The sequence below is a fragment of the Centroberyx affinis genome, unplaced genomic scaffold (genome assembly GCF_046629955.1).
Source record: "Centroberyx affinis isolate AG114_WGS23_722 - 3 ecotype Tasmania unplaced genomic scaffold, CSIRO-AGI_Caff_v1 ptg003071l_1, whole genome shotgun sequence".
In the NCBI taxonomy this organism is placed as follows: Eukaryota; Metazoa; Chordata; class Actinopteri; order Beryciformes; family Berycidae; genus Centroberyx; species Centroberyx affinis.
In genome coordinates, this window is record NW_027281156.1 from 16,028 (window position 1) to 43,058 (window position 27,031).

The 27,031-nt window shown below is 41.9% G+C and overlaps 1 protein-coding gene across 2 annotated transcripts; it reads left to right on the forward strand.

The window, feature by feature from the left end:
* Positions 1–3,737: 3,737 nt before the first annotated feature.
* tmem115 (transmembrane protein 115) lies at positions 3,738–14,168 on the forward strand. 2 transcript variants are annotated; one of them, XM_071537589.1, is made up of 4 exons: positions 3,738–5,226; positions 7,134–7,498; positions 11,883–12,063; positions 12,148–14,168. In XM_071537589.1, exons 1-4 carry the CDS (start codon positions 4,735–4,737, stop codon positions 12,196–12,198), a joined length of 1,089 nt encoding a protein of 362 aa, XP_071393690.1. In that variant the 5' UTR covers positions 3,738–4,734; the 3' UTR covers positions 12,199–14,168. The 2 variants fall into 2 exon arrangements, with proteins under 2 accessions (XP_071393690.1, XP_071393689.1); XM_071537588.1 differs by having other exon boundaries at positions 11,883–14,168.
* The last annotated feature ends 12,863 nt before the right edge of the window (positions 14,169–27,031 follow it).

Sequence of the window (27,031 nt, forward strand, 5' to 3'; positions counted from 1 at the left end):
TCCTCAGTGTTGAACTGTTTGGTTGCTGTACCGACCGCTCTTGTTTTGTTTTTTTTGTTTTTTTTGGGGGGGGGGGGTTTCACAGCTTTCTACTTGAATTTACATATTTATTTATACGAATCAATTCAGCCGGAGAAGCCGACCGGCTGTCTGAATTCCATTTTAGCCGAGGAGATTGAAGCTGCTGTCTTTGAGGATTGGCTCTAGTGAAAGCCTGTTGTGTAGTTTATCAATGGATAAATGTGTATGATGTTGGATGACTTTTAGATCCTTTTCTCTTTTTTTTTGAAGTTTGTAAATAAAAAGAAACATGTTCTGAATGGCACTTTTCCCAATTTCTTTGATGGTAGTGCAAATATAATATCTGCCCCCTTTCTCACACATGCACACACACAGGCAGCCAAGTACATTTGATGTCCTTTTCAGCAACAATTTGGTGCTGCTTCCATGAAACTAAGCAACTTTCTACTTAAATCATAGTCTCCTGACAAGAAAATTGACCATATCTTCAAAAAATGTTCTCTCAACCACAGTCCACAAGTATAAGAAACATAATCGAATCAGTCTTGTATAACGTATTCCATTTTAACACAGAAATGGGCAAATCTGTCTTGTATGTGTCGTGAACCTGTTGTACATTGCATGCCTATAGTCAGTTAGCATAGGTATAATCTAGGCTAATGTTTTCCAAAGCAGATAGTGAATCATTAGGGCTGAGTTTAAAGGAAAAATCCACCCAAAAACACTGTAAGAAACAGATTTTAGCGATGAACCTTGCATTTCTGGGCCCATTTTGTTGTTGGCCAACAATAGACAACGTCACGGTACATCAAGTCAAGATATTTCCAGTGCAGCAACAGATAAGATAAGAAGATAGCACTGCGAGCATAAGATACCACTGTGAGGGCTTCTTTCTAGAGCCACCATTTTGCACCAAGAGACGTTCAACAATCATACAGGGTCGGGGAGAAATCCATCGTAGAAGGAGGAGAGAGACAAATTCTCCACCCACAGGAGCAGGAGAGAGACCATCCACTGTCACTCTTTTCTCAACTGAAAAACAGAGAACCCCCTTCTCTAGGGGTTGTTGAAAGGCATTCTGGGAAATGTAGGAAATCATTAACTGAAGTAGAAATAGACAAAGCAGTTTGAGGGAAAGTGGGCACACCAAAAATGAAAATTAAAGCATTTAATCACAAAATGACACCTGGAATGCATCACAGATTGATAAACAAGAGCTTTTGTCTCCTCTTTACTATTACTGTTACATACTTTTTTGTTTAAAAATGGCGCTTGATATCCATATGGCCTTGGATTAATAGTTTTATTATGGTCCTGTGGAGTGTTGTATTGGTAGCTGTGGAGGTGGATGTACTGTAACCCTAGGCTATATAATACCCACACCCACACCCAATACTAATGAATGGTTATTAATCTTCTAGAGGGGAAGGAGTTAACGTTTTTGGCCACAGTGACTAGTAAATCCTAAAATTCACTTCTGCTGTTTTACCAGCTGACTAGATTTTGAGACTAGAATAAGGCGTACAAATAAGGGCTGGGTGAGAATTCAATATTTTCATTTATTTATTTTCAGCGGAATCAAATCGTGATGATATGTTGATTTGGGGATATCATGACACAATTCTGCTGTCTTAATTGATAACAAGCAAATTTTATTTAAAAACTCATTACCATTTGGTTCAATGGGATGAACATTAATTTGATTAGTTAACGTGATTTTGTATACGCGAGCCATATTGTGATATATATCAATATCGAAAAAAAATCTGATTATCATGATATTGATTTCAACCATATTACCCAGCCTATACTCCAAATGACAGTCTGTTAGCTGTCAAAGTGGCTGGTTGAGTAGAGACTAATATACAGTATCAGCCACAGCTGACACTTACTAACATTTGGCTAGTGTCTGGTGTCAATTTCCCCGTCCTGGTCTGATAGCTGGGGACAGACTTACTGTTTTATTTCAGATGAAATAAACCTGACCTCCTTCACACAGAGAGCCACAGCCCTGCAGCAGGAAACACTCAACTCCACGTTCATTTTCCCATCCAAACCATGTGAACCACATCTAAACTTAAATCCTACTTTCATTTTTTGCTTTCACATATTTGACTGTCAACAGGCACTAAAATGGCAAGAAATTATAACTTTATATGGTGCATTAATAGAGACACCCAACAAAACACATGTGTATACTCAGTGTTTTTTGTACTATCATGATGCTTTCTCTGCAGTGGTGTATTGAAATAAACGCTCACTGGCTGTGGTTATCATCTAATTAGGAAACCTGCCATTTGTGTAACAGAAGGCTATCTCTTACAGCTTGATAAAAACACCCGCTGTTTTCTTGGAGGAATGTGCAGCAACATAATGAAATGCCATGAAATGCCATGAAATACGCTGAATGTACAAATCATTAGGGATATTGAGTTGCAGCCCCCTTTTTGCACAATCCACATCTCAAATGTCTCAAAGCTTAAAAATATTTCTTTAAATCGTTTAAATCTGTATTTGCATCTCCTCCTTTGTGATTGGTATAGATGTAATAAGGGAAATCAATAAGGGAAAATGGCTCATCAGTGGACTTCATGAAAAGAGTTTTGTCCCTAATATTTTGATTAATAACTAATTATTTTGTCTACCAGCCACAGTGGCTGGTAAACCCCAAACTTCACCACTTTCACTTGACTTTAAGTATTTTACCAGACAGCTAGGATTTTAGAACAGAATTGAGCCTCAAAATAAAGGCTGGTTACCTGCCAAAGTGTCTGGTAGAGTGGACAAACTTACCAGCCACAGCAAAAATGTGTAAGTTCACAACCTGAATAGACTAGTAGCCTACAAATTATTATGAGGGTGCATGAGTCAACAGGCTTTAAAGGTGCTGAATATGTGATTGCTTAACTTTGGGAGACAGCACAACATGAACCATGAAGCACAACGAATTAAGACTTAACTTGATGTTCATGTTTCTTTTGTTGTTTTTACCTGAATGGATGCCTGCAGTCTTCTTTGTCTTCTCTGTATACTTTCATCTTTGAATGAAGGTAGCTGCTCTCATGCTATGTTCTGTGCTTGATGTTTCCTTGTTAAATTCTTTGTAGGCTATGTGGTTTGATGTGAATTATGTGTGACTGTAAAATATCTCATTGTGGTAACTCTGTTCAGAATAAAATTAATGTGTGTCCGCAGTTATCATGTGTGCCATTGCTCATTTTATTACTAGAACATAATTTTGGTGATGAAACACAACAGCTGGTTTACAACTTGAGATGATTATGATATTGACCTGTAGTAATCCTATAATACATTTTATAATGATACTAGCCTACACATATCACAGCAAAACTACAGGAAAATTAAACCTAATATAATATCCCATAGGCATAGTATAGTAGGCCTAATACTATAGGAGCTAAAATATCATTGTGAAGGATACGGTCACTATGAATTCACTGACACACTAAAGTCCCTGTAGTGATTTTTAGTTATGGTTGAAGTGAACTGACAGCTTGTCTAGTCTGTAGCTAGTTGCCTTAAATGGACTGAGCAATAACGTCCAGAGTTAACTTCATGACCTCACTTCATTCATTGAGAACTCGGTTTCCCATCATGCTCTGGTGTAACAACGTTGCGTGACTTGACGTTTTTTTGACCGATTGTTGATGACGGTGGCAGACAGCGCAAGTCAGTTGCTGCTGAGTGGTACAGAGAGGAGGAGCGCCTCAAAAGATAACAGAATTTTCCCTGGTTACCTGTTATCAAAAGGCGGAAGAGCGATAAAGTAAACGAAGGGAGTTTAGCTAACATGAAGAGACCGTGAACTGGACGCGAATGGACGGTCGTTTTGAAACCTCGGTAACATTGTTGTAAAGGCCTGTTGCTAGCTACGGGAAATCCTCGGGCTAGCCCAGTGGACTTCGGGCCGAGAGAGCGCAGAAGATCAAGACAGGAGTGTCGTTGCCTGGTTTTATCGATCGGGTTTTATTGACCCTAGCCCGTCTATCCATTAATTTAACGAAGACGTAACCTCTTGTGCTCTTTAATGGCGGACATAAAACAGCGGAACTGTCAGAAGAGGCTCCCAGCTTGACAGCTAGCTAACGTCAGCTAGCTCATGTTTACAAGCTAACCCAGCCAAGATCCGTTGAAGTTGGGTGTTGTGTACATTTGTTTCAGTTGGGATTTGCGTATTTGCTTGTTACCACCCGCCTGGTAGCTGGTGGTGACTTGTATGTTAATGTTGACTGAAGGTCGAAAGCCAGCCAGGTAGATCAAAATGTCTCCTAGCTAAGGTTATCACTACTTTACGCTTATCTGCTGCTGCCTAGTTTGTTACCTTGTCAAGTTGGATTGTAAGAAACGAGCTAGTGGCTTGTTCTTCCAGTGTCCTTGCTTTTTGGATGTTACAAAACGGTAGTGACCTCGGAAAGTTGTGAAATTGCCTTTGATTTCTTCTGAGTAGCTGACTACTTGACTTGAACAGAAATCCAGACTGAGCTGATCATTAAAGCTGTCTCTGACCAACTGATAGACAGAATCCCGGATGAAGGCCCACAGAGGAGCGTGGATTTTGCTGCTGTCAGGAGTCACAGTTTTCATCTGTTCTGCTTGGCATTGTTGATCACACGCCAGCATCTTCCCCTCTGCCACACCAGAAGCAGCTGACCTGCTGTTGCTCAAGAGAGATCCTCTTAAAGACGAGCCACAATGAATCGCTACCTGCCTGTGGCGCGGCAGCACTTCCTGGGTGCCCTGGCCAGCACCAGTGTGGTGGTCAAATCCATAAGCGCTGTGGTGCTTCTCCTCTACCTGCTGTCCTGGGCCGTCGACACTCCGTACGCCCTGGGGGTGACCCCGGGCTACCTCTTCCCCCCTAACTTCTGGGTGTGGACGCTGGTGACCCAGGGGGTGGTGGAGCAGCACGTCTGGGGTGTGGCGGCTAACGTGGGCACGGTTATGGCCTGCGGGCGCCTGCTGGAGCCTCTGTGGGGCGCTCTGGAGCTCCTGATCTTCTTTGCGGTGGTAAACGTCTCCGCAGGCGTCCTGGCCGGCCTCTCCTACCTCCTCACCTATGTGGCCACCTTTGACCTGGACTTCCTGTTCGCCGTGCGCGTCCACGGAGCGGCCGGGTTCCTTGGAGGTGTCCTGGTGGCGCTGAAGCAGACCATGGGGGATACTACAGTGCTCAGAGTGCCACAGGTGAGGCTGAGAAAGAGAAGAAAGAAATTTCAACCTTGCAGGGACACTCCAGTAGGCAGGGGACATGATGCTGTAAATTCAGCCTAGAGTTAATGACACACCAGTGGGGAGTGGGACTGCAAGTGAGAATTCACCCTAACAAGAATATAAATAGGCACAGGAAATGTAACTATTTTTGTCTGCCAGCCACAGCGGCTGGCACATCCCAAAAATCAAGTTGTGTAGGTGAGCAAGCCTGAAGCAGACTGTGGCCAACACATCAGTTTCCAGAGAAAGAGAATCAGAATCACCTGATTTTTCAAAATATAATATATGTGCTTGAATTTGGCTTGGTGGCACAGGTACAGCGAAATAATGACAACTAGGAATTTCACTTTACATACACATGCAGTGAGGACAAACAGAACTGCAGCGTTATAGCGAGTGCAAGACTTTGAAGTACGCTATACATGTCACTCTACATATATTCATGAAACAGTTTGTATCTGTGTGCATCCTAGCAGCAAGGCGTACATATGGTTGCAGCTGTAAAGGAAATGTAGTGAGTGCCTTGTCCAGCAGTTTACAATGAGGTAGTTCTGCTGAATAGAATGAAATGCCTGAACAAATTAGGAGCATTGTAGAACAGAGACATAATTCCTGAGGCAGAGTTTGCGAAGTCTGAAGTTTGGCGTTGTTGAGCGGACTTTTGTGTAGTCCAAAATTTGGAGGAATTTGGAGTTTTTGCAAAGTGGCTCAAAATGTGCAGCGTGTGCTGATGGGAAATGCTGCTGCAAGCCTTGTAACTTCTGTTCTACAGATATATCCATTACACACACAGACCATCGGCATCCTGCAGAAACCCTTGTATGTCCTCAATGTCAGCTTTATAGGAATGGGGAAAAGCTGGTTAATGTGGTGTTTGACACCTATGCATATTTGCTGTTTTGCAGTGCTTTTTCAGTAGGGTGACTAAGACCTTGTCCCAGGTTTATGAAATATGATGTTTGCCTGGGGAGGATGTTGGCTGTTCAGTCACAATAAAAAAGGCAGAACTGGTGATATGTTTCTGCAGGACACCTATGATGTAGTAAAGAAGATGTTAGTTGCAGGTTTGAATCTACACAAAGGTTTTTACAGTAGCCTTCTGATAGGTGTTTTGTTATTGTTTTCCTGCAGATCTAGTTCAGTTATTTATTTTTACCTGTGTGAACTCATTGGATGGTATGATAATGTAGAGTTATGTACTTTTCATGTGCAGCCACGTATTGGAAAAGCAAAATACTGTCAAATACCATTATCATGATATCATATTTTGGTCATCCCTACCAATGATATACAGGTGTACTTACTTAGAGCCAAAGAACAGCTGCTCTGTTTGGCCTGATTTCTGGTTTAGTGACTTCTTTAGTGATTCTTCTCCTCTTCATTTTTTCCTGTTCATTTACATTTTAAGATTTAAGCTGACATTCTTATTTAGCGCAGCTTAAACTGAGAGATCAAATAAGGGTTTAGCTTTTTGCTGAAGGACACACTGGCTTTTGCCACCACAAGGCCACTCGGCTTTGCCTCCCATCATTTGCTTTTCGTGTTCTGTCTTGAATCCATATAAAACTGGTTAACCTTCCCCCCGCTTGCCCTCATCTCATCTCAGCTGAGCAGGGTAGGAAATGATCACCAGGCAGACGTTGGTAAATTCTGACTACTGCTGCCACCAGCCATGTTGGCAGGTAAACAGCCATTGTTTGGAGTTCCCATTCTTAAAATCTAGCTGGTTGGTAAACAATTGAAACTTGCTGGTGAATTGTGTGAACTGGCAGTAGACAAAGTGGTGGTTTCCTCCCCTGCAGCTGAAGCTTCTGGTCTTTCTCAGTCTGATCATTTTGGATCACAGGCACTGAAATCTTTCTCCCCTCCTCCCATCTTAGGTGAGACTAAAAGCAGCGCCAGCGTTGGTCCTCCTCCTCCTGGCCTTACTGCGCCTGTCTGGGCTGCTGGAGAGCGCCGCCCCGCTGGCCGCCTACAGCTACGGCGCCCTGTCCGGCTGGGTCTACCTGCGCTTCTACCAGCGGCACAGCCGGGGCCGCGGCGACATGTCGGACCACTTCGCCTTCGCTAGCTTCTTCCCCGAGGCGCTGCAGCCGGCCGTGGGGCTGCTGGCGGGGCTGGTGCACTCCGCCCTGGTGAAGATGAAGGTGTGCAGGAAGATGGTGAAGAGGTACGACGTCGGCGCCCCGTCCTCCATCACCATCAGCCTGCCGGGGACGGATCCACAGGACGCAGAGAGGAGGAGGTGAGGAAGATGGAGGAAAACATAAATGTTTATACATATGCAAACTAGAGTTAGACCAGTGTATCGGTGTGCAAATACATCAGGCTGATAATCGGCCAGTCAGCATCATCCACCTCCAATATGATGGGGGTTCCTCCCTCACTACAGCTACATAAAGACAGTCTGTAAAAGTTGCAGTGAAATTTTATTTTCTTTGCACATTTTCCTAATTGATCAATAATGTTTCATGTGTCCCAGAGTTTCCTGCCATTAAATAGGTGTGGTGAGTCACCCTGCCTTAAAGAGCTGCAAACACTAAAATAATTTAATTAGTCTGGGTTTCAGTGGAGCGTTTAAGTGTCCCATGATGGTCTAAATGCTTTTTTCAGAGGCTTCTCCACCCTTACAAGTATCCAGTTCTGGAGGAAACACTGAATACTTGGAATGTCTTGGGCATGAAAATGATCAAATTTAAAGATGTTGAATATTGGCACAAAATATTGCTGCATAAAAATATTGGTATCATAGCAGCCTTCAAAAACCTATACGGGTCAAACCCTAATGCATATCCTCACCAGAAGGGTGAGAGACATTCTCTCACACACAGACTCGTCAAACACACACCCATATAGTCAATTAAGACACATAGTGTTGTCTGTTGTTTTTAGCTTTATTTACTCAGGGAAAGTTTGTTGAGCGCCAATGATCTTTTTCAATAACAGCTGCTCTGCATCACATTCACACAGTACACACCTGGTAGCTGCCCAGTACACACACACACACACACACACACACCTACTTTTATGCTATCAGAGATTAATTTCCTTCTTTCCGTCTAACCATTGTTTGTTAGACTCACACTTCCAAGCTGTCATACAGATTCAGTTACAGATAGATATCAATCACTCACATACACCCACACACACACACACACACATAATCCTGTAACTGGATAGGGGCCGTTACACTATTAAACTGACATAGAGAGCCTTTTGTGGATGTCCCTGTGTTTATTGTGTGGTTTGTGATCCCCAGAAAAAAGTTTTATAATCCTAACTGGAAACATAGTCAATAGAGAACATTGAAAGACGGCCTGAAGTAAACTGGCGTGCAAAAATCTCAATGCTCCAGTGGCTTGTTGTATTTTTATTTTTACATAATTTGAAAGTATGCGTGGTTGTTTTACATGGTGAGTGAGTTTCCTTCCCCTCAGGCCTTTGAACCCCATTCAAAACCCAGTGTATCAATTCATAAGTGGATGGTAGCCCTTTAAAAACAAGATCATTCTTCTTGCTTCCTGAGCAAGTAACTTTTTGGGAATGCAAGGTTTTGAACCGGAGCAGCGGGGGGAAAAAAAAAAAATGATGTAACGAGTCAAGGATTTTTGTCAACCATCTCTTTGTTGAAGAGACAAAGAATAAGAAACCAAATCCTGCTGTGTATTCATACTTGTAGGACTTTCACATTGAAAAGAAGAACATAAAGCTGAGTCCTGGAGTAGCCTATAACCCTAAGTCCCACTCTCTGCCCCCAGCAGATTGAGGAACTCTCACTGTAATAAACCCTCTTCACAAACACACCTGACGTACTTCTGCTTCGTCTTAGTAGGGTATAGAGCAGTTCTCACCATTGGCAGCAGTGTTAAAAAGCAAACTTTCTGTTGCCTCCGACTCTGTCTAAGAACACTTATTTTTGTGTTTCAACGTAGTGTATAACAATACGGGTGTTGTCATTGACATGTCTTTCTGTTTCTATTGTCAGAAGACTAAACGCCTGTAAAAAAAAGTGATTCGATCGAGGGTCAGTAGAAGTAGGAGAAGAAGTACATCAGCCATGTTTGTGAAAAGAGTCTATTTCACTTACTATAAGTCAACACAATGAGAGAATGAATAAGGATGACTATTTTCACCATAGGTTTCACTGTTGCTTCACCACCTACAGTGTAGTTATGTAATTCTGTACAGAGGCTACAGCACCAGGATTGAGTCGTAGATTATAAAACCTGCTCACACCAGTGATTGATACCTATTGATATCATTAGTTAATCATTCGTTGGCAGTCAACTATTTCATGTTGTTACACCCAAGTAGGTGTAATCGTGTGAGCAGTGCCTAACAATTATTTTAAAGGAAAAATCCACCCTCAGATATTCTTACACTGTTAGATATCATCAATCTGTGATATTATGATGAAGTGTAGTAATTTACTTTTTGGTGAACTCACTTTCCCTCAGTCTGCCTCAGCTTCTTCTACTTCAGTGAGTGATTTCCTACATTTCCCAGAATGCCTTGTGACAACCGCTAGAGAACATGCCTGAACTTGTTGCATTCAGCTGTCAGTTATATGTGTAGGTGAGGAGAGTGATAGCGAGAACATACCACAACATGTCTTGTGGCTGCAGTGCATTATGGTCTATTGAGGCTATGGATTTTTCTTTAAAAAATAGCAGTTTTAATGTGGCATTAGCTAGAAAACAACACAGCTAATAAACAGATTGACTGTCAAAGAAGTGTCACAAAGGATATGAAGCATAATGCTAAAGTATAAAGGTTGTTAATGCAGACGATTGATGTGACAACAATGTAAAGTAGCTGACTGCTAACATTAGCTAACATAATGGTTAGGTGAGCGACTTGGTGTTAGCAGGTCTAAATATTAAGTATCACGGATGTATGACTCAGTCCAGTTGCCATTGCCTTTGATTTGGACTTTCTGGGGAAATTTACTCTACAGCTCTGCTCATTTCTCAACAATATTGAGGGATAATTCTGGTGGATTTAATCTTTTTTTTTTTTATCCAACAACAGATTGAGTTTACTTCACTCTCTTCTGGGTAGTGTTTGTCACTCTGAGTATGAAGCTTGCTTCTGATTAGCTGGCAGGCATGTGATTTGTGAGGTTTGTCTTCTGCCTACGGATAATTATCCTCCGTGGTGTTCATTAAAACGTATAACACCCAGCCCCTATAATTAGGGTGCCAACAGGATAAGTGGCAATTCCTGCAGAAATTTGTAAGGAACTGGAAAATGGGGCACTAATCAACAAATGAAGAGTTTCATTCCAAAATGAGATACCACCATTTGAAGAATTGCTACCTACGCTTACAAAATGATTGCCTGCATGAAAATAAAGCACATTATGGGTTACTATTAAAGTTATGAGTCATCTTAAGATCCTTTGCTTATAAAAAAAATAATTTTTTTGAGGATACAATCAGCTGTAAGTGTCCAGTTTTCTGGGTTTTGTTTGTCATGGTAACCCTTCCGCCAACTATTATCCAATTAATAAAAAAAAATTTGAACACTGAAGTCAGGCAAGATACACAAGCAATGAGCGCTTTTACACATTCACCAATTGACTCTTATTATTCAGAATACTTAAGGCAGGAAACTTGACTTTTCCATCCACTGGCTACAGTGGCCGATGGTTTCCACAATTTAGCAGGCACTGTCATTTTGTGAATCAAACAGAAAAGAACCTCCCAGGTTTTCCACTGGTCATTGAATCTCTGGAATATCATGGCATTTCGAGATGTGTATTCCAGACAAGGAAAGTCAGGAAATTTGATAAATTCTCTGGGGAAGTCTGGGAATGTCAGGGAATTTTACAAATGGTTCACTTAGGGCTGGGCAGTATATCGATATTATATCGATATCATGATATGAGACTAGATATCGTAATATCGTGATATGGCATAAGTGTTGTCTTTCCCTGGTTTTAAAGGCTGCATTACAGTAAAGTGATGTCATTTTCTGAACTTACCAGACTCTTCTAGCTGTTCTATTATTTGCCTTTACCCACTTAGTCATTATATCCACATTACTGATGATTATTTATCAAACATCTCATTGTGTAAATATTTTGTGAAAGCACCAATAGTCATCCCTACAATATTGTCGCAATTTCGAAAACCAGGTATTTGGTCAAAAATATTGTGATATTTGATTTTGTCCATATCGCCCAGCCCTAGGTTCACTTTAAAGAACTTGTTTCAAACATTCGTTCCGATTAGATGGTGATTTTCAGCTCTTTTTCTCCACAGCAAGGCCAAGTGTAGTGGACTCCAGACTGTTTACCCCTTGAGAATTTTTCAGAGCTGAAAAACAACATTAACAAAACTAAGAGGCAATACCATTGTTTTTTTTGGTCATGGAAATGCTCTGACTGAAGTCATGGAAAAGCCATGGAATTGGTGTGGGAACCCTGACCTCAAAACAATAGGTGGACAGCTGCCAAAGTGGCTGGCAGAGAGTAGACAGACTGCACTCAAAAGCTGGTGGTAATTTCCCACCCGGACAACAACTGAATTTCTTCTAGTATTAATGAAGTCTCCTAATCTCATCTCCTCCTCTCTCTCTCTCCTCATCTCATCTCTCTCCTTCCCCATCTTCCCCCTCCCTCCCAGACAACTGGCTCTCAAGGCGCTGAACGAGCGGCTGAAGCGCGTGGAGGACCAGTCGGCCTGGCCCAGCATGGACGACGAGGAGGACGAGGAGGACGACGAGGTCAGGACCGACACGCAGCCGCTCCTCCCGGGCGGGGGGCGCGACCCCTCCTCCTCCTCCACGCCCAAGCCAGCGGGAGGGGCCCTCGGCGGCGCCTCCCTCTCCTCCGCCTCCTCCTCCTCGGTGTCGCAGAGCGGAGGAGCGTCGTCCTCAGGAGGAGCGCAGCACCCGGAGTCCAGCATTATCAGCTTCGAGGACGCGCCGTCTAGATCGTAACACATGAAACACACATATACAGACGCACACACACTCTATTCAGTGTCACTGGCAGGTATACTAGTGCATTCAGTGTCATTGACTAGTACGCTAATATGTTCAGTGACAATGATTAGGCATACACTCGTTATCACTTCCTGGGATACACACATGCGAACACAGAAAACATCTTCGACCAGTTCATACACACAAACCGTGCGTACACACAAACACACTATCAGTTTCATCATGGAGCCCATAGGGGTAGAAACTGTGTTTATCTCTAAGGGGTCCAACGCTTTCAGTTCAAACATATTGGTGTAGTTGGACGTCACGGACACTTCAGTCTTCTCCTCCTCCCCGTGTGTGAGCGAAAGTCGACCAGAAATTTTCGTCTTCTCCGGACTTAACCCCAATGTACCAACTTGCTTCATGTGTCTCTCTCTCTCTCTCTCTCGCTCTCTAAATAAATGACAAAATGGGTGTACAATATTCTTTTTGTAAATCTTTTTCGCCGGGCCATGCCATAAGACGTCTCCACGACAAGAGACTCGTGCCGAGTTCTTTCTCCTGAGCGTTCTCGATTCGCAAGACACACGCAGAACGAAAAGGCCGACTCCCAAGCGCTCGGGTTTGGGTTAGCGCCGAAACAAAGTGAAACACAGTGAGGAAAGAGGGCTGCGAGCGAGATTAGCACGTGGTTCAGCGGTTCTGAATAAGTGACCGGGTGTGTAACGGACCAAGTGTGAAAGCGCCCTTACAGAACCAACTGCTGGGCCACAGGACAGAAGCTGGTGCAAGTCTGTCCTGCTTCCTAGATCTGATAGACTGAGGTACATAACTTCCAAGATTTGAAGAAGTGCCGGGTGGAAAGAAGATTCTGGACTGGACCGGATTTGCTTGCAGCCTGTTGTTTTGTCTCTTTCTGGAACAATCTTCAACCAGGCAGAGGAATGGTCCGTGTACCCAGTGATATATTTTTTTTTCTCTTTTCTCCAAGTTATCGTTCAGCGGAGAACACAGTTGTCAAGAACAGGATGTTATATTTTATTTTGCCACACTCTGGTTGTTAGCATAGGTGTTCTGTGTGCTAACATTTCTATTGGGACATGTTATTGTGTTACACTCACACACAGATCTGTGGATAATGGTGATGATGATGATGTGTTTTTTTTTTCTTTTCTCGTTTCATGAGTGATAAGCTTTTTGGGAGGGTATTTTTTTAGATTAATTCCAAGGCTAATTGCTGCAGCCTCATCCTGCACCCTTGTTCACTTCCCCCTAAAAGGAAATGGACTCATGTGAGAAGCAGCAATAGTTATTAAATTATGAGAATGTTTGTATTGAGAAGAGTAGTGGAGAATGTCCATCATGGTTGTGTTAGTCCCAAACATCAGCCGAGGCCTTTGGGACTAATCCAAGCATGGCGGAGGAGTGAACAAGTGCACACTTTATGGAGACGGGCAGAGACTGGCCATGTTGGATGTACACAGACTCTGCAGATATTTTCAGGATGAAATATCGCAATTGCAAATGACTAGATGAGTTGTAGATCTGGTGTTTCGATGTAAACTGCTCAGATTTGGTGTATCTCAGACACTGACCCCAGGCTGAGGAAAATAAGTCTATACAAAGAGAAAGCCTGCAAAGTATCTGTAGTCAGCTTGGGATAGGTTTCCCAATACTATCCCAATACTATCCTTTGAGTCTTTGTTCCATTTGAAAAGCAGGGGGTGATTAGGTCGTGTTTTATAACGATGATGAATAGGCAAATTGTTTTACCTGATTTTCCGTAAGTTCTATGCAGACCAAAAAGTGAGTGCTTCACCCATCATACCTGAAGACGTGTGGCATTCTGTTTCGCTCGCCCTCAAATCATTGAATTCTTATTTCCCACCTTTCATTTCATGTGAAAGCCATTTCTGTTGTCACAGCAATGAGCAAACTAACAGGTTATTTTTCAACTCATGATTGCTACCAAGTTTCTAATCAAAGGTCTCCAAATTCAACGAGCCTCTCCAAATAATATTAACATTTTGAAAAGTGAACCATGCACTTTTGTTGCATACATTTAACAAGGAAGTACATAATTTACATAAAGTGAATAATTTGACGTCTGAAGGGGGCATGCCATCCTGTTTCATCCCCCCTTAAAGTCTCCTCCTGCTGTGAGAATCATTCTGGGAAATCCAGCCTAATAAAACTAGTTGCTAGTGGACTGTTGTGTATGTGGATAGACGCTGTCTTGTATTCACAAAGCATCTCAAAGACTGAGAAGTCTGATCTGTGGTCACTGCTTTGATCTTTGACCCTGATATGTCACTCCTGACACGCAGAGTCCTTGCGCAAGTCTGGAAAGATTTGAAATGCATGGGAAACTTAATTTGATTGTGTCTGTTTTGAAAGGTTTGGGTTTTGCACAAAAAGTTTGGATAAGTTTGGAGATATGTTGTTTCTCAGTCTGATATACGCTGACTACACATGGCATCCAAGTGTACATCCGTTTGTCATATTACCTATTGTGAAGAATTGTTCTTGTGAAGAATAATCTTTGGATATATACGGATGTATTTCCTTTGCTGACAATTTTATTTCCCAGCCACTGTCCGCATAGATTATATTGAAAACCGACCAAAATCTTCAATTCAAATATAATCATGAAATTAAAGGGGAATTAAGTAATTTATGACTTTTATTGCCCTCTATCTAGAACCTGTAGGGATGGCAATCTCAATTAAACTTAATTTCCTCCTTCACAAATCTCTAGCACAGCCCCCACCCAGTGATGGTGGCTTGTAATTGGCAAAAATAATAAAGTCACAGTTCACATTAGAAGAGTAATAAGAGCAGAGTTTATAAACACAGAGATCCGACAGAAACATCTAGTAAAGAGGTAATATATCACAACTCAAAATACTGTAAGAATAATGCTGCTTTGTCATTTGGTTGCTTTGCCTTTTTTTTTTTTTTATGGCTTTTGGGGTGGAGTGTCCTGAAACTCCAATGGGCCGGGAGTTTTTGTTCCAAAACAGAGTGCGGGCCGGAAAGTGAGTTTTAAAAGCCAAAAATCTCAGCAGCTGGTGAAGTCATCTTTGAGTCATTGGGATTGATCAGTCAACAAACCCTATCAATCCCTGCAGATATATTTTGGTCATTCGGTGCTATGAGGCAGTAAAAACCTTACCTTTGGCCCCTTCAAGGTCTGAGAAATTAATGGAATTTTTCAAATGGAAAATGGGTTGGAACGGTGTTTAATGTTAAACACTGATTCCTGATCAGCAGAGTCTTTCTTTTAGAGGCTCTGTGGAAACAGGCGGCCCAGTGGCTCAGTCTCAGTGTCTACAGTCACACTAATTGACTTGACTGACACATTTCATAGCCCCAACACAAGAACAAAGACGAGATGCTTGTCATAGCCACTCAGAACTGGGCTTGTTGCTTTCTGGCAATTAACTAGTCACAGAAATTGTGCTGTATGATGTGTACAAGTCATGGAATATGATCAGCAAAGACTCTGCATATTGCCCGGGCTTCTACAGTGTCGCCATTTTAGTAGCATCCAAGGAAAACATTCACCTTACCTGTAAGATTCAAAAGGATCACATTTCCAATTAGAGATTCAAACTTGCTTATGGCTTATTTTCAATGTTCAAATCATCCTAAATTTCTGTCCTACGCTCCCTCATGTTTTAATCTGGCAGCATCACTGGTGAGTCACAATGTCTCCATCCATCTTTGGTTTCTAGGTTCAGCTGAAATCTGTAGAGTTTGAGTTTGGACTCTTAAATCCCGACGCTGACACTCGGCCTGTTTATGGAAACGCGTATTAGATATGGGAAATGATAGCCATATTAGAAGGATGAAGTGGTGTCTGGTGCGTCTGTCCTATCCTGTCTTTCTCGCTCCGTGTTCATTGCGCTCTTGTTTTGGCAAGCAGAGGTGTTGTGTGGATGAGTGGAGCCATTCTTTATTTCGGTGTATGAATGAGAGTGTTTACATGAATGAGAGAGAGGGTTTTACACTATTCTGTGTTGTACAAAGTTGTTCTTGTCTTATCTGAGCAGACTAGAGCTGAGTTGAGGTGCGGTCGAGCATTATCTGAAATCTCAAACTGCATTCTTCCATCGATAAATTCACAGCATAAAATGTAGAGAAAGTAACAAAATCAGCCTCATACCTGTACATAATGCTATATAACAACAATGTGATTGCAGTTGTATGGTGTGTCATGCACTTGGATAATTTTTTTTCTGCCATTTCTCCTGGAAATAGCAAGACGTTTCATTGAATTTTCATTTAAATTTGTTGGGATTTTGTTTTTCAACCAGTCGAGTGTTTAATGTCATGCTTGGCTGCTGGTCCACGTCTGCTTGCACTGTGCATTTGAGTCCGCCGTTCAGCAAAAAAAAAAAAACACTCTGACATGGACGCTGACAAATACTGGTCTTTGGAAATTCTGTCTGTCATGGTGAAATTGTGGAATTTGATCGGCGGACATGCGTAGGAACATTGTAGTGGGCAGTGTGAGGTTTCAGATTCAGCCTGGCCAGTCGGACTCGTTCAGCCAAACCCTCCCTCCCTCCCTCCCTCCCTCCTCCAGATCCTCTGCTCTCCATCTGCTTTTTCTCCTCTCCTCTCTCTCACCGCCATTTTTATTCTGTCTCTTGTCTCTAAATGTTGTCGAAGAAAAGAAAGAAATGCACTCTCTTTTTAAAAAAAAAAAAAAAAAAAAACCCTCACATAACTGTATTTATGAATAATGCCAATGTACAGTTGGTGTGGACAAAGTAGAGAAGTTGCAGGCGAGGATAATGAATGATGTCAATGCTGTTCAGAGGCAGCGATTATAAAGTTGCAGTGGCCTAAAACTACAAACTGTTTTAGTCAATGGACAAGCTCCCTCACTGCAGTTTGGCTACATACACAACTCATGAGTGTGTTTACCTGTACACCAATATCTGGTCATTGTTGAAGATGCACAGCAGGGCAGAGAACTGACTGTTATGGTGGTTTGTGTTTACAAACTTCAGCAGCTGCTTTCACTGTTTAACCAGCCAGTTACCAGAAAAAGAACCTTAAAACGATGGTTGGTTACCTGTCAGAAATGGCTGGTAGAGAAGACAAACTGACCAGCCACAGCCCAGATTAACCTGTCCCACCCTGATAACCAAATTTTCCATGATATGAGTTCATTATCCTTGGGTAGACTGGGCTGGACAGGTGTTTTGGTGTTCTCAGGCTTGTCTGGCCCTTCAGAAGAGTCAGATTTGGAAATGGTTAATGTGCCAGTTTGTATTCCCATTTGTGACAAATGAAAGCAAAGGAGAATATGCAGTGTGTATATGCATGGGATAAAAAGCAGTTTAAGCAGTTACAGTAGATATCAGCTAAATTGGGGGTTTTCGCAGCCAGTACCATGGTGCGTCATGTCATGTTTTTCTGTCTTTAAACTGGAGTACTTGGGCTGGTGCTGGTGCCAAAGTCAACAGTTTGGTAACACAACAAAACCAGCCGGAAATACCACACGATATGGTTGTGTTTTTGAGTTTTAACACCTATATACAGATGTGAGAACCGGCTGAAAATGCTAAAATGAAGGTGATTTGGAACGTACCAAATAGCCCAATTCCCATTGCAGGGGAAGTTTTGGTTGTGTGTGGTAGATTTGTCTACTCTGCTGGACATTTTGGCCAGGTATACATGAGCAACCATCATTTTTGCAGGTAACGGTTTACCTTCAGAATCTAGCTGTCTGATAAAACAGTGAGTTTGGGGAAATACCAGCGCCTGTGGCCGGTGGATGACAGTCAGGTTCCTGCCCTGCTGATGGATGACGGGTAACGGATGATATTGTTGTTTATTCTGTTGGTAAAGGTGGCGATTCACAAGGTTCTTCTTCTTCTTTTTTTTTTAATAGTTTTCACTACTTTAATTTTTCTCCTCTTTCCCTACTTTTGCACCAACAAATCTTGTTCACACTAATGACAGTCTGTTTCTCTCTCTGTACTGTGGCTGTTGCACAGACTCTTCTGTTTTAGTTTTCAGATATATTTCTTTATCTCTATATGAAATAAAAGACGATTGTATGAAACTGACCGAGTCTTTGAGTCGTTGCTATGTTACTGTTGTATTTATATTTCCAGTGATGCTCTGTCTCTAAGTGCACTTGTACTGTAAGTGTAGTGGCTGGCGGGGGGCGGGGCTTAGCGGTTAAGGACTGACCTGTAACTTATAAGTCACAGGTTCAACCCCACAAGAGCTTCTGAAGTGTCCATGAAGAAGAAACTGAAACCCTACTTGATCCTATGTATTCATAAAACTGACATACTGTTATGAGTATTGTTAGAAAGACACACAGATCTTTCTGTTCAGTGGGTAATTTGCACAAATTTGACTAGCAGTATGACTAGCAGGTAAATCGAGTTTAAAAACATTTTACCTGACATCCATAATAATAATATAGCACTTTTTAAAACAAAGTTACAAAGTGCTTCACAATCAAGAGAGATAAAAGAGCAAAGGACAGATCAATAGATCAGTGAGGTAAAAGTAATTCAAAAAAGTTAATAAATAAGCAAAAGGTAAGGTAAACAGTTCCAGCCGGATAACAACAAATGCAATAAAATAACAGGCAAGGCAGCAGGGTTGAAAAATGAATAGAAGTCAAAGGTTATAAAAAGGCCTTACAATAAAAGTACGTTTTAAGAAGAAATTTAAAAGATGATAAGATCATGTTGTATTACATGGTGGACTGATGGTTAAAGAGACTGTCCTGTAACACAATGGTCACAGGTTCGACCCCGCACTCTTAACCCTCTGATATATTGTACATGTGTATTTTTGTCTCATTGTGATATGCCAAGAAACAAAACGCCTAATTACATATTAGAGTCATATTCCAATTCAATGATCTAACATTCCTTTAAAAAACCCTTAAGTGAACAACGAGAATAGTGTTTCTACTCTTTTCCCCTCGAATCACCCCGTCCTGCTTGAATTTCCAATTAGTGCAAATAAAGGTTGAAATGGTTCATTTGAAATTAGGCCACAGATGAGAACTGTTGTTATTTGGTAGTTCTCTGAATGTAGTGTGTTGCCTAAACTGGCCGCCAGATGGCGCAGTAAGTACAGACAAATAGTTACATGGCAGTAGACTACATGCCTGATGGTTTAATCACAGGCAATTACAAGGAAAGAACGTTTCAGCTCTGTTGGCAAAGCTTTAATGATCGCAATTAACTCTCATAGGAGGAATAATGCGAGTGGATCAAAGCAATTAATCTAAAAGAGGCATATAACCCCCACATTTGTTTGATATTGAACAGTGAAGTGACCGTGAACTGTTCACAAGCAGTAACCCTATAGATCAGCCATTCTTCATTTCAGACAGGGACCTAATTTTAGTAAATTAAGACTTCCTCTGGGTCCAGGATGATGAACTCACCAGTAGTACTTCAGATATATAGGGAAACAGGCCAATGACTCATTTTGGATCCCAGTCCATAGTAAACACTAATATAGATTAATTATAATCCCTGCTAAAGTCCTTCTGTGCAACTTCTCTAGGATAAATTGTATCTTTACAGTATCCTACAACGTTAAATTAAACACACTTTGACCTTAAAGTTCTGACAACGCCTTGAGGAAACATAATAAAACGCCATGTCTAAAAATAGACAGTGTTTATGACTCGACGTAATTGCAATACAGATTTCCATACAGTTAATACGCCCGTAGAAACCCCGCTCAGCTCGTACACGACGTGCCCGCGCAGGTGTGGCTCAGGCTCGTTCCCGTCACCCCTCCCCCCAGCTACAAACCCAGCTGGCGCGCTCCCGTGAAGTAATTCATTGTATCGGATTGAGACGGGAGTGAGCAGCGACTCGACTGATCGGCAAAGCAACTCAGCTCCGGCAAAAAACGACCGCTAGCCACATAAACTGCAGGTAAACTACTTTCTGAAATACTTGACGGCGATTAAATGTTGTCTTTCTCACACGGGCTTAGTTTAAGGGTGAAGGGGGTTGATTTTAAAGTTGTCCACAGCAGTTAGCGGCCATCCTAGCAAAGCTAAAAGCTAGCGAGGTTAGCTAGCTAAGTTAGCTTTTTCCTAACCGACCTCAATTTCAGTGCCGCTTCCGCACTTGCCACACACTTGTGCTGGCAACAAAACTGCTGTATTCTGTGGTAATGTGGGCTCCTGTATATAGTACCCGGCTGAAACAGATTTGTAAGGGTGTATTTTGTATTGTTAATCAACTATGATAAGTTGAGCTATGCTCCTAAACTAAACCGCAAAGATTGGCCTAGATTGGCGATCCAGCCGTAGCCAAACAATGAGGCTCTTTTCCTGACTTGCCTCGGCTGACCAGCTTTCCAACGGCACAACGTTACTTCATGAAGCTGAATGGCCACTAATGGTAGACGTTACATTGCGGGTAACAGAGCAGATACTTGAAATGTTAAATAAACTCACGCCGGACTAAGGCTTTTCAGCTGCAAAAGTGCATTTTAGCCCATTTGTTGGGCTTGAGTATATGTCAGGGCGATAATAGATAAACAGACACCGCACAGTCTCAGCTGATGGTGGATTTGAAGTTGTATTCTCTGTGATATTAGGCGTTAACCTAAGCCAGTGTACCGGTCTTCGCCTGTGAGAGTGCTGTACATTATGTGTTAGTCTAGCTTGCTGTTTAGTTTGGAGCGGGGCCACCCACCCATTCTTCCACTGCGGACACACTAGCCATCTGTTGCCTGTGATGACGCCATCTTTCTGTTGACCCACCCAGTGGCTAGCTGGTTAAAAACACCAAACACTGGGAGCTCTCACAGGCAGGACACTCAACTTTTTTTTTCAGTCCTGAATCCTAACCTAAATCACAAAATACATTAGCCAATTTCACCATTTAACCAGCCATCTATCTATATAATATGACATCCAAATAAGGGTTGGGATGATACAGGTTTTTGAAAACAGATGCTAATATTTTGGGACAGAAACTCCAGTAGCCAGTATTCATTATCTTTTAAATCTAACAATTTCACTGCCAAAAAAAATGCAAGGATTCAGTGTTTTCTCCAGAATTGTGTTCTTGGCAGGGCAGAAAAGCCTCTGAAACGGTATTTAGACTGTCATGGGACACTGTAGCTCCTTGAGGCAGGGTGAGGCAGGTTTTACAGACTCCCACCCCTGAAGCTGTTGAGTAAAACCATATCCTCTCATCCGTCATATCGGGGAGGGACGATATTGACTGGCTGATGTCCGGTTTTCATTAAATGGCCAATACCTGCAAAAGTGGTTGACGGCGTAGACAAGATCTCAGGTTTACCAGCATTTGTCTGGTGGTTGGTGGTAATTTCCCACCCTGCATGCAAAGTTTTGATCATCTTAATTTTGATAATCCATGTGATGCTTTCATTCTGTGTTTGTGCGAAAGAGGTGCTTCATGACTTTATTGTCAGCACACTATGTTCAAGAGTCATTAAGACAAATTGCGTACTTTTAATTTAAATGCCGTCATTATTCTGGCCATGTTTTATTTGACATTGAGCATTTTAAAGAGTCCAAAATCATCACCACAGAGCATCTTCCAAACACCACTTGGATAGTTTATTTCATGTGTATTCCAGTAGCACACTCTTGTCTTCTTTCTCTGAAGCCCAATTGGTTGTTTTAAGTTGTGTTTGTCATATCAACCATCTATTTAAAAGCCAAAACAGTATTTTCCTGTGCAGCAGTGGCTCATATTTATCTAAGGACCGTTCTCAAACAGAAGCCTGTACCTCAAATTGATTGCGCTTACTCTTACTGATAACAAGAATCTGTTTATAGGGTCTTGGAAGCTGAAGCTGGCACTATTGATTGCACTGGTGATGTGAATGGATTTCGCTGCAATTCGGCTTTAGGTTATTGGATTCAGTGCTTCTCTCACCTATATGATCAATGTCATCGACTCATTAAGTCAAGGTGCCTCTTGTTATCTTGACTGCACACATTGTTGCCTGTTGAACTATACAGGACCACCTAGGAACCTTGTCTTACCTGTTATCTACAAAATGTTTGCATTTACCACGACTCTTAATGTGTGCAGCAGCAGTATAAGTTTAATATCCTGGATCACCAGCATTACTAGCAACTGTTAGTAAAGAGTGCATGGGTTAAAGCCTCAGTACCCAGACAGTAAATGTAGCAGATATTCCTGTTTCCCTGAATGTTCATGCACAACAGAGAGAGTGTGTTGGGTAAGAGAATAATCTACAAAGAAATATTTTTCTCTCCATTAGATAGACATTTGTCATTATGTCGTCTAGTGTGTGGGCAGATGTAGCCTACGTCTTGCACAAGGCGGGGAAGTAAATATTTTCTGTGCCAACCACAGTGATGGATGAATCCAAAATTTCATCAGTTACTTGTTTGAATACAAAAGACCTCCAGATGATTTTGAAAACACCTGCCAAGTCGCTGTCAGAAGTGAAATATGAACCAGTCAGCAGCTAGAGTTTACCATCATTAGCTGCGGCTGTTAATTTTCCACCGTGAAGACAGAGTGGGGTTTTTGCCGGTGTGGTGGGATACGGTGTTGAAGAGTCACCGAGCACACAGTAACCATTTAATAATGCATATAAAGCTGTGTCATACAAGGAAATGATGCAAAATGAATAGTGCGCTTCACGTAATACATTTGTTCCCAGCTGGTTAGAGAAAACGTTGCCAAACAGTTTAGTAGGTGGTCAAAACTCAGCAGAGTTGGTGTTTAAGAAAGACTAGTGTGAGTGGGCCTGACTGGGCAGACCTAGTGTCAGAAATATAGGCTGTTTTGATTATGTTACCACATTTGAGCTAGTTATGGTTTAGGCCTACTTGATTTATCATGTTGGAAACTTAACAGCCTCCAAATTGTAGATATCACTTGAAAAATAAGACAAATCAAGCATTGTCTTTGTTTTAAGAACTCAAAATGTGAGGCTTGTTCAATTATCTACCAAATCTGGTTAGAGGGGCATTGGAAGAGCTTCTTTGTCAAATAAAAAGCATCAATTTTGTAAAAAGGAACACAATCAGTGTTGGCTCAGTTCATGCCCAGAGCGTAAATCAGACATTGCCATTGGGAAAGTCAGTTGATGGAGAGATTATCAGAGCTGTCATAGTAATTGTCCTTTCTCCCTCAAACAAGCAACTGGTTTGACGTCCTCCCCGACTCCATCATCGACAAGTTTCAGGCCATCCCTTCATCTTTCCATTGCCAATCTGCTCTATTGTGCTGAATATATTATCCAATCACCAAATTGACAGGAAAGCTTCCCCCCAGTCCCTCTCTCTCTCTCTCTCTCTCTCTCTCTCTCTCTCTCTCTCTCTCTCTCTCTCTCTCTCTCTCTCTCTCTCTCTGTTAATTTCACCCATAGTGTTTGTCACAGGAGTGTTTTCTCTCTCTCTCTCGCACTGTTAATTAGATCCTGTAGGGTTATCCCCCATCTCTCTTCTTATCCGTTGTTTGTCTGTCTCTGTTAATTTAATCTCTTAGTGTTGGGACATGCAGGTGGGGTGGAGATTTGCACATGCAGCCCGGTCCTTGTTATTGTTATCCACTAGGATTATAATGCATGAGCGGAGAGGAGAGCCCACGTGCATGTAGTTTGTTGTTGCTGTTGTCATCGGCACAGCTCGTGTAAGGAATCTCTCCTCGTCCTTGCCCGTACTTTAATCAGTTTATCTGTGCACCAAAAAAAGACACAGTTCGGACACCGATCAAAGTGTGTTTTTGTCTACAGTCCACAGTGGCTGGTATATCTCAGACTGCACCACTTCCACTGTTTGATGGGCCTATTACATTTTTTAGAAGATGACTTTGAAATCTGGGCTGGCCATCTGCCAGAGCGTCTGGTAGAGCAGACAACTTATCAGCCACAGCCGGAGATTTAGTACTGTGGTGGTTGGTGGTAATTCCCCACCCTTTTTGTTAGTGGGATGTAGAATACCTGCTTTACACGTGTGTACTGACCCCAAATCTGCCTGGTTCATCAACTCTTGACAATTAGGGCGTGATAGACTTGACACAGATGGCAAGTGTCTGTGGTAATTGGGATATGGTGTACAAATTTGTAAGTATCCCGGAAAATATAGGCTAGTGCAGATTGCAGACTAGATTTCCTGTGCAGCTATACCTGCCGAAGTATCCTTGGGCAAAGATACTCAACTCAATTAAATAAATCATGACACAAGAACATGATCTCCTCGTTCTAGGGCTGGGTGATATGGATGAAAGGATTTTTTTTCAATATTGACATAGATCACCTTATGTATGCGAAATCACATGTTAAACAATCAAATTAATGTTAATCCCATTGAACCAAATGGGAATGATGGGTGTGATTTCAAACAAAACTGAAATTTTCAAATAATATTCCTTAAAATGTTTCATACCTAATTTTGTCAAGTTTTAAAATAAAGATTTCTTGCTATCTCTTGGACAATAGAGTTGTGTGTCACAATATCCCAAAATCACCATATCATGACGATATGATTCCACTGAAAGATGATAAACGCTAATATTGCATTATTGCTCAGCCCTAACTCATTCTGATCATATTGAAGAAATAGCCTAGACTCTTGTTCATTCCTGCTGTGCAACGTGAAGGCAGCGGTGAGTCAAGCCCCTCAGACGTAATCAGATGTAATGAATCAACGCGGGTCGATCCCGGCACGGCTGGCCCGGTCCAGCAGGCTGAATTATAGCCTCCTCCCCGGTTACCCCCTCACTAATTGCTGTTTTACCAGCATTAGATTCACATTTGTGTCTGGGCCGTCTGGCCACTACTGTACATTCCCCTGCTCTGTTGAAACATGACTTTTAGGGAATTCAGGCTTTTCAGACACAACACTCCCCTTGATTGCTAATGGAGATTTTCCTGTTTTCTTCCCTTTTTTTATCCGCATTGTGTCCTGTTTTTGTTTTGTCTCGATTATATCTCTGTTTTAGTAATTGTTTTCCTGAGTGTTGTTTAAAGTTTTTTCCCTTCAAGTCATGGTCCGCTACCAACATTGATACCAGGTATAACCAGACTCCTACTGTTAGTCATTGAGCAGCTCTACCAAAGGGGGGTTACATACCTTGTTTACCTTGATGGCGTTTGTTAAAGGAGGGCACCGTGTTAATCATCCACTTTCCCCGCTGGTCAGAGGATTCAAACCAGTGACCATACACCCACTTCTCTAACCTCTAGGCTACCGCTGCCCTCGTTTTTGTCTTGCCTTTTTCCTCAAGTCATGGAGGGAACGGAGTAATCTTTTTTGACAACATTCTGCACTGCCGTCCTACTTATAGTGTATTAATTTTCCATTTGTAGGATGCTTATAAACAAAGCACCTCACAGCACCGTTGGCACATTCGAGGATCAGAAATTGATGGGCGCTCAGGGGGGGAAAATGACCTGAAAGTTCATGTTCACATTTTATTTATTGAATTGTCATATATTCACATATGAATGTGACTATCGAGTACACAGTCTGAAGCAGTAGAAAATGTTGGCACCACGCAGCCAGCAGTAGCAGAAAATGCCGACCCCCACACATACCACTGCGTCAACAAAAAATAAAATGACCAATATAAAAAAAAAAAACAGGGGTGGAAGATGGACTGGTTGGTTTGGGGCCAGAGAGTGGGGAAAACAGTACCGCCATCTTCTGTACGGTCACAAGTTTCCAGCAATGGGAAAGAAATTAAAACAACTCTTAGTGGTGCAAGTTGAGCGTTTATTTGCTATTATTCAATGCAAATTCCCCAAAAAGGACCTAACGGCCCCCACCCACCCCCCCCCCCCCCCCCCTTTTTTTTTTAACATCAGATCAAGGGGGTAAAAACACCCTCTGGAAAAAGCTAATTTCTTAGCCTGGGGTATACATTTTGTCGTTGGTGGTCCCAGTGATAATCAAACCCCTTATTCTGATTGTGTTATTCATCCCCTATCCATTGAGCCACACAGGGAATTGAACCTCTAACTTGGTCAGTGTTAGTGCCGTGTTTTAGCCACAAGAACCGCTACTGCAGACCAAAACTGCAGATTCAAAAAAAGGGGGCAGGGGAGCACTGCACCACACACCCAGCTGGCTTATGAAGATAGTAGGGTAGAGGCATTTGATTGACGTTGGTCAGTGCCGTGCCTCCTCAGATCAGCGAGGCACTGTTTATAGCGGGGACGTGATTTATTACATTCTCTATATGAGGTCCTGTTGTCCTTGTACAGTATGTCAGTACGTGCTGTGCTACTGTGAAAGTTATGTCTCTGCACCGACGCCGCCCGGACAAATCGCTGTATATTTTTTAGGGCTGTAACTAACGATTCTCTTTTCGATTAATCAGTTGGTCTATAAAATGTCAAACATAATGACAAATTTCCATCACAAGTTACCAGAGCCCAAAGTGATTCTTTAAATTGCTGAATTTGTCTGACCAGCAGCAAAAAAAAACCCCAAAAGTATTCATTTTATAAAGATATGAAACAGAGAAAAGCAGCAAATTTTAGCATTTGCGAAGCTGTAACCAAAAAATGTTTGGTATTTGTACTTGATAAATGACCAAAACTATTAATAGATTATCACAATTATAATCAATTAATTTTCTATTAGTTAACAGCACTAGTACATTTGTTGTACTTGGTGAATAAAGTGATTCAGACAGGTTTTTGGACACAACTCCTGTATTTCGTATATAAAAGGCATTTGCTGTTTTCTAGGGCTGCAACTGACGATTATTTTCATTGTCGATTAATCTGTCGATTATTTTCTCGATTAAGCGATTAGCTAGTTGTTTGGTCTATAAAATGTCAGAAAATGGTGAAAAATGTTGATCAGTGTTTC

Bases quoted from the DNA above. Each gene is read 5' to 3' on its own strand.
- tmem115 (XM_071537588.1), top strand. From the start codon at position 4,735: ATGAATCGCTACCTGCCTGTGGCGCGGCAGCACTTCCTGGGTGCCCTG. The intron at 5,227-7,133 runs GTGAGGCTGAGA...CTCCCATCTTAG, and splicing joins CAGTGCTCAGAGTGCCACAG to GTGAGACTAAAAGCAGCGCC. The intron at 7,499-11,882 runs GTGAGGAAGATG...CCTCCCTCCCAG, and splicing joins CAGGACGCAGAGAGGAGGAG to ACAACTGGCTCTCAAGGCGC.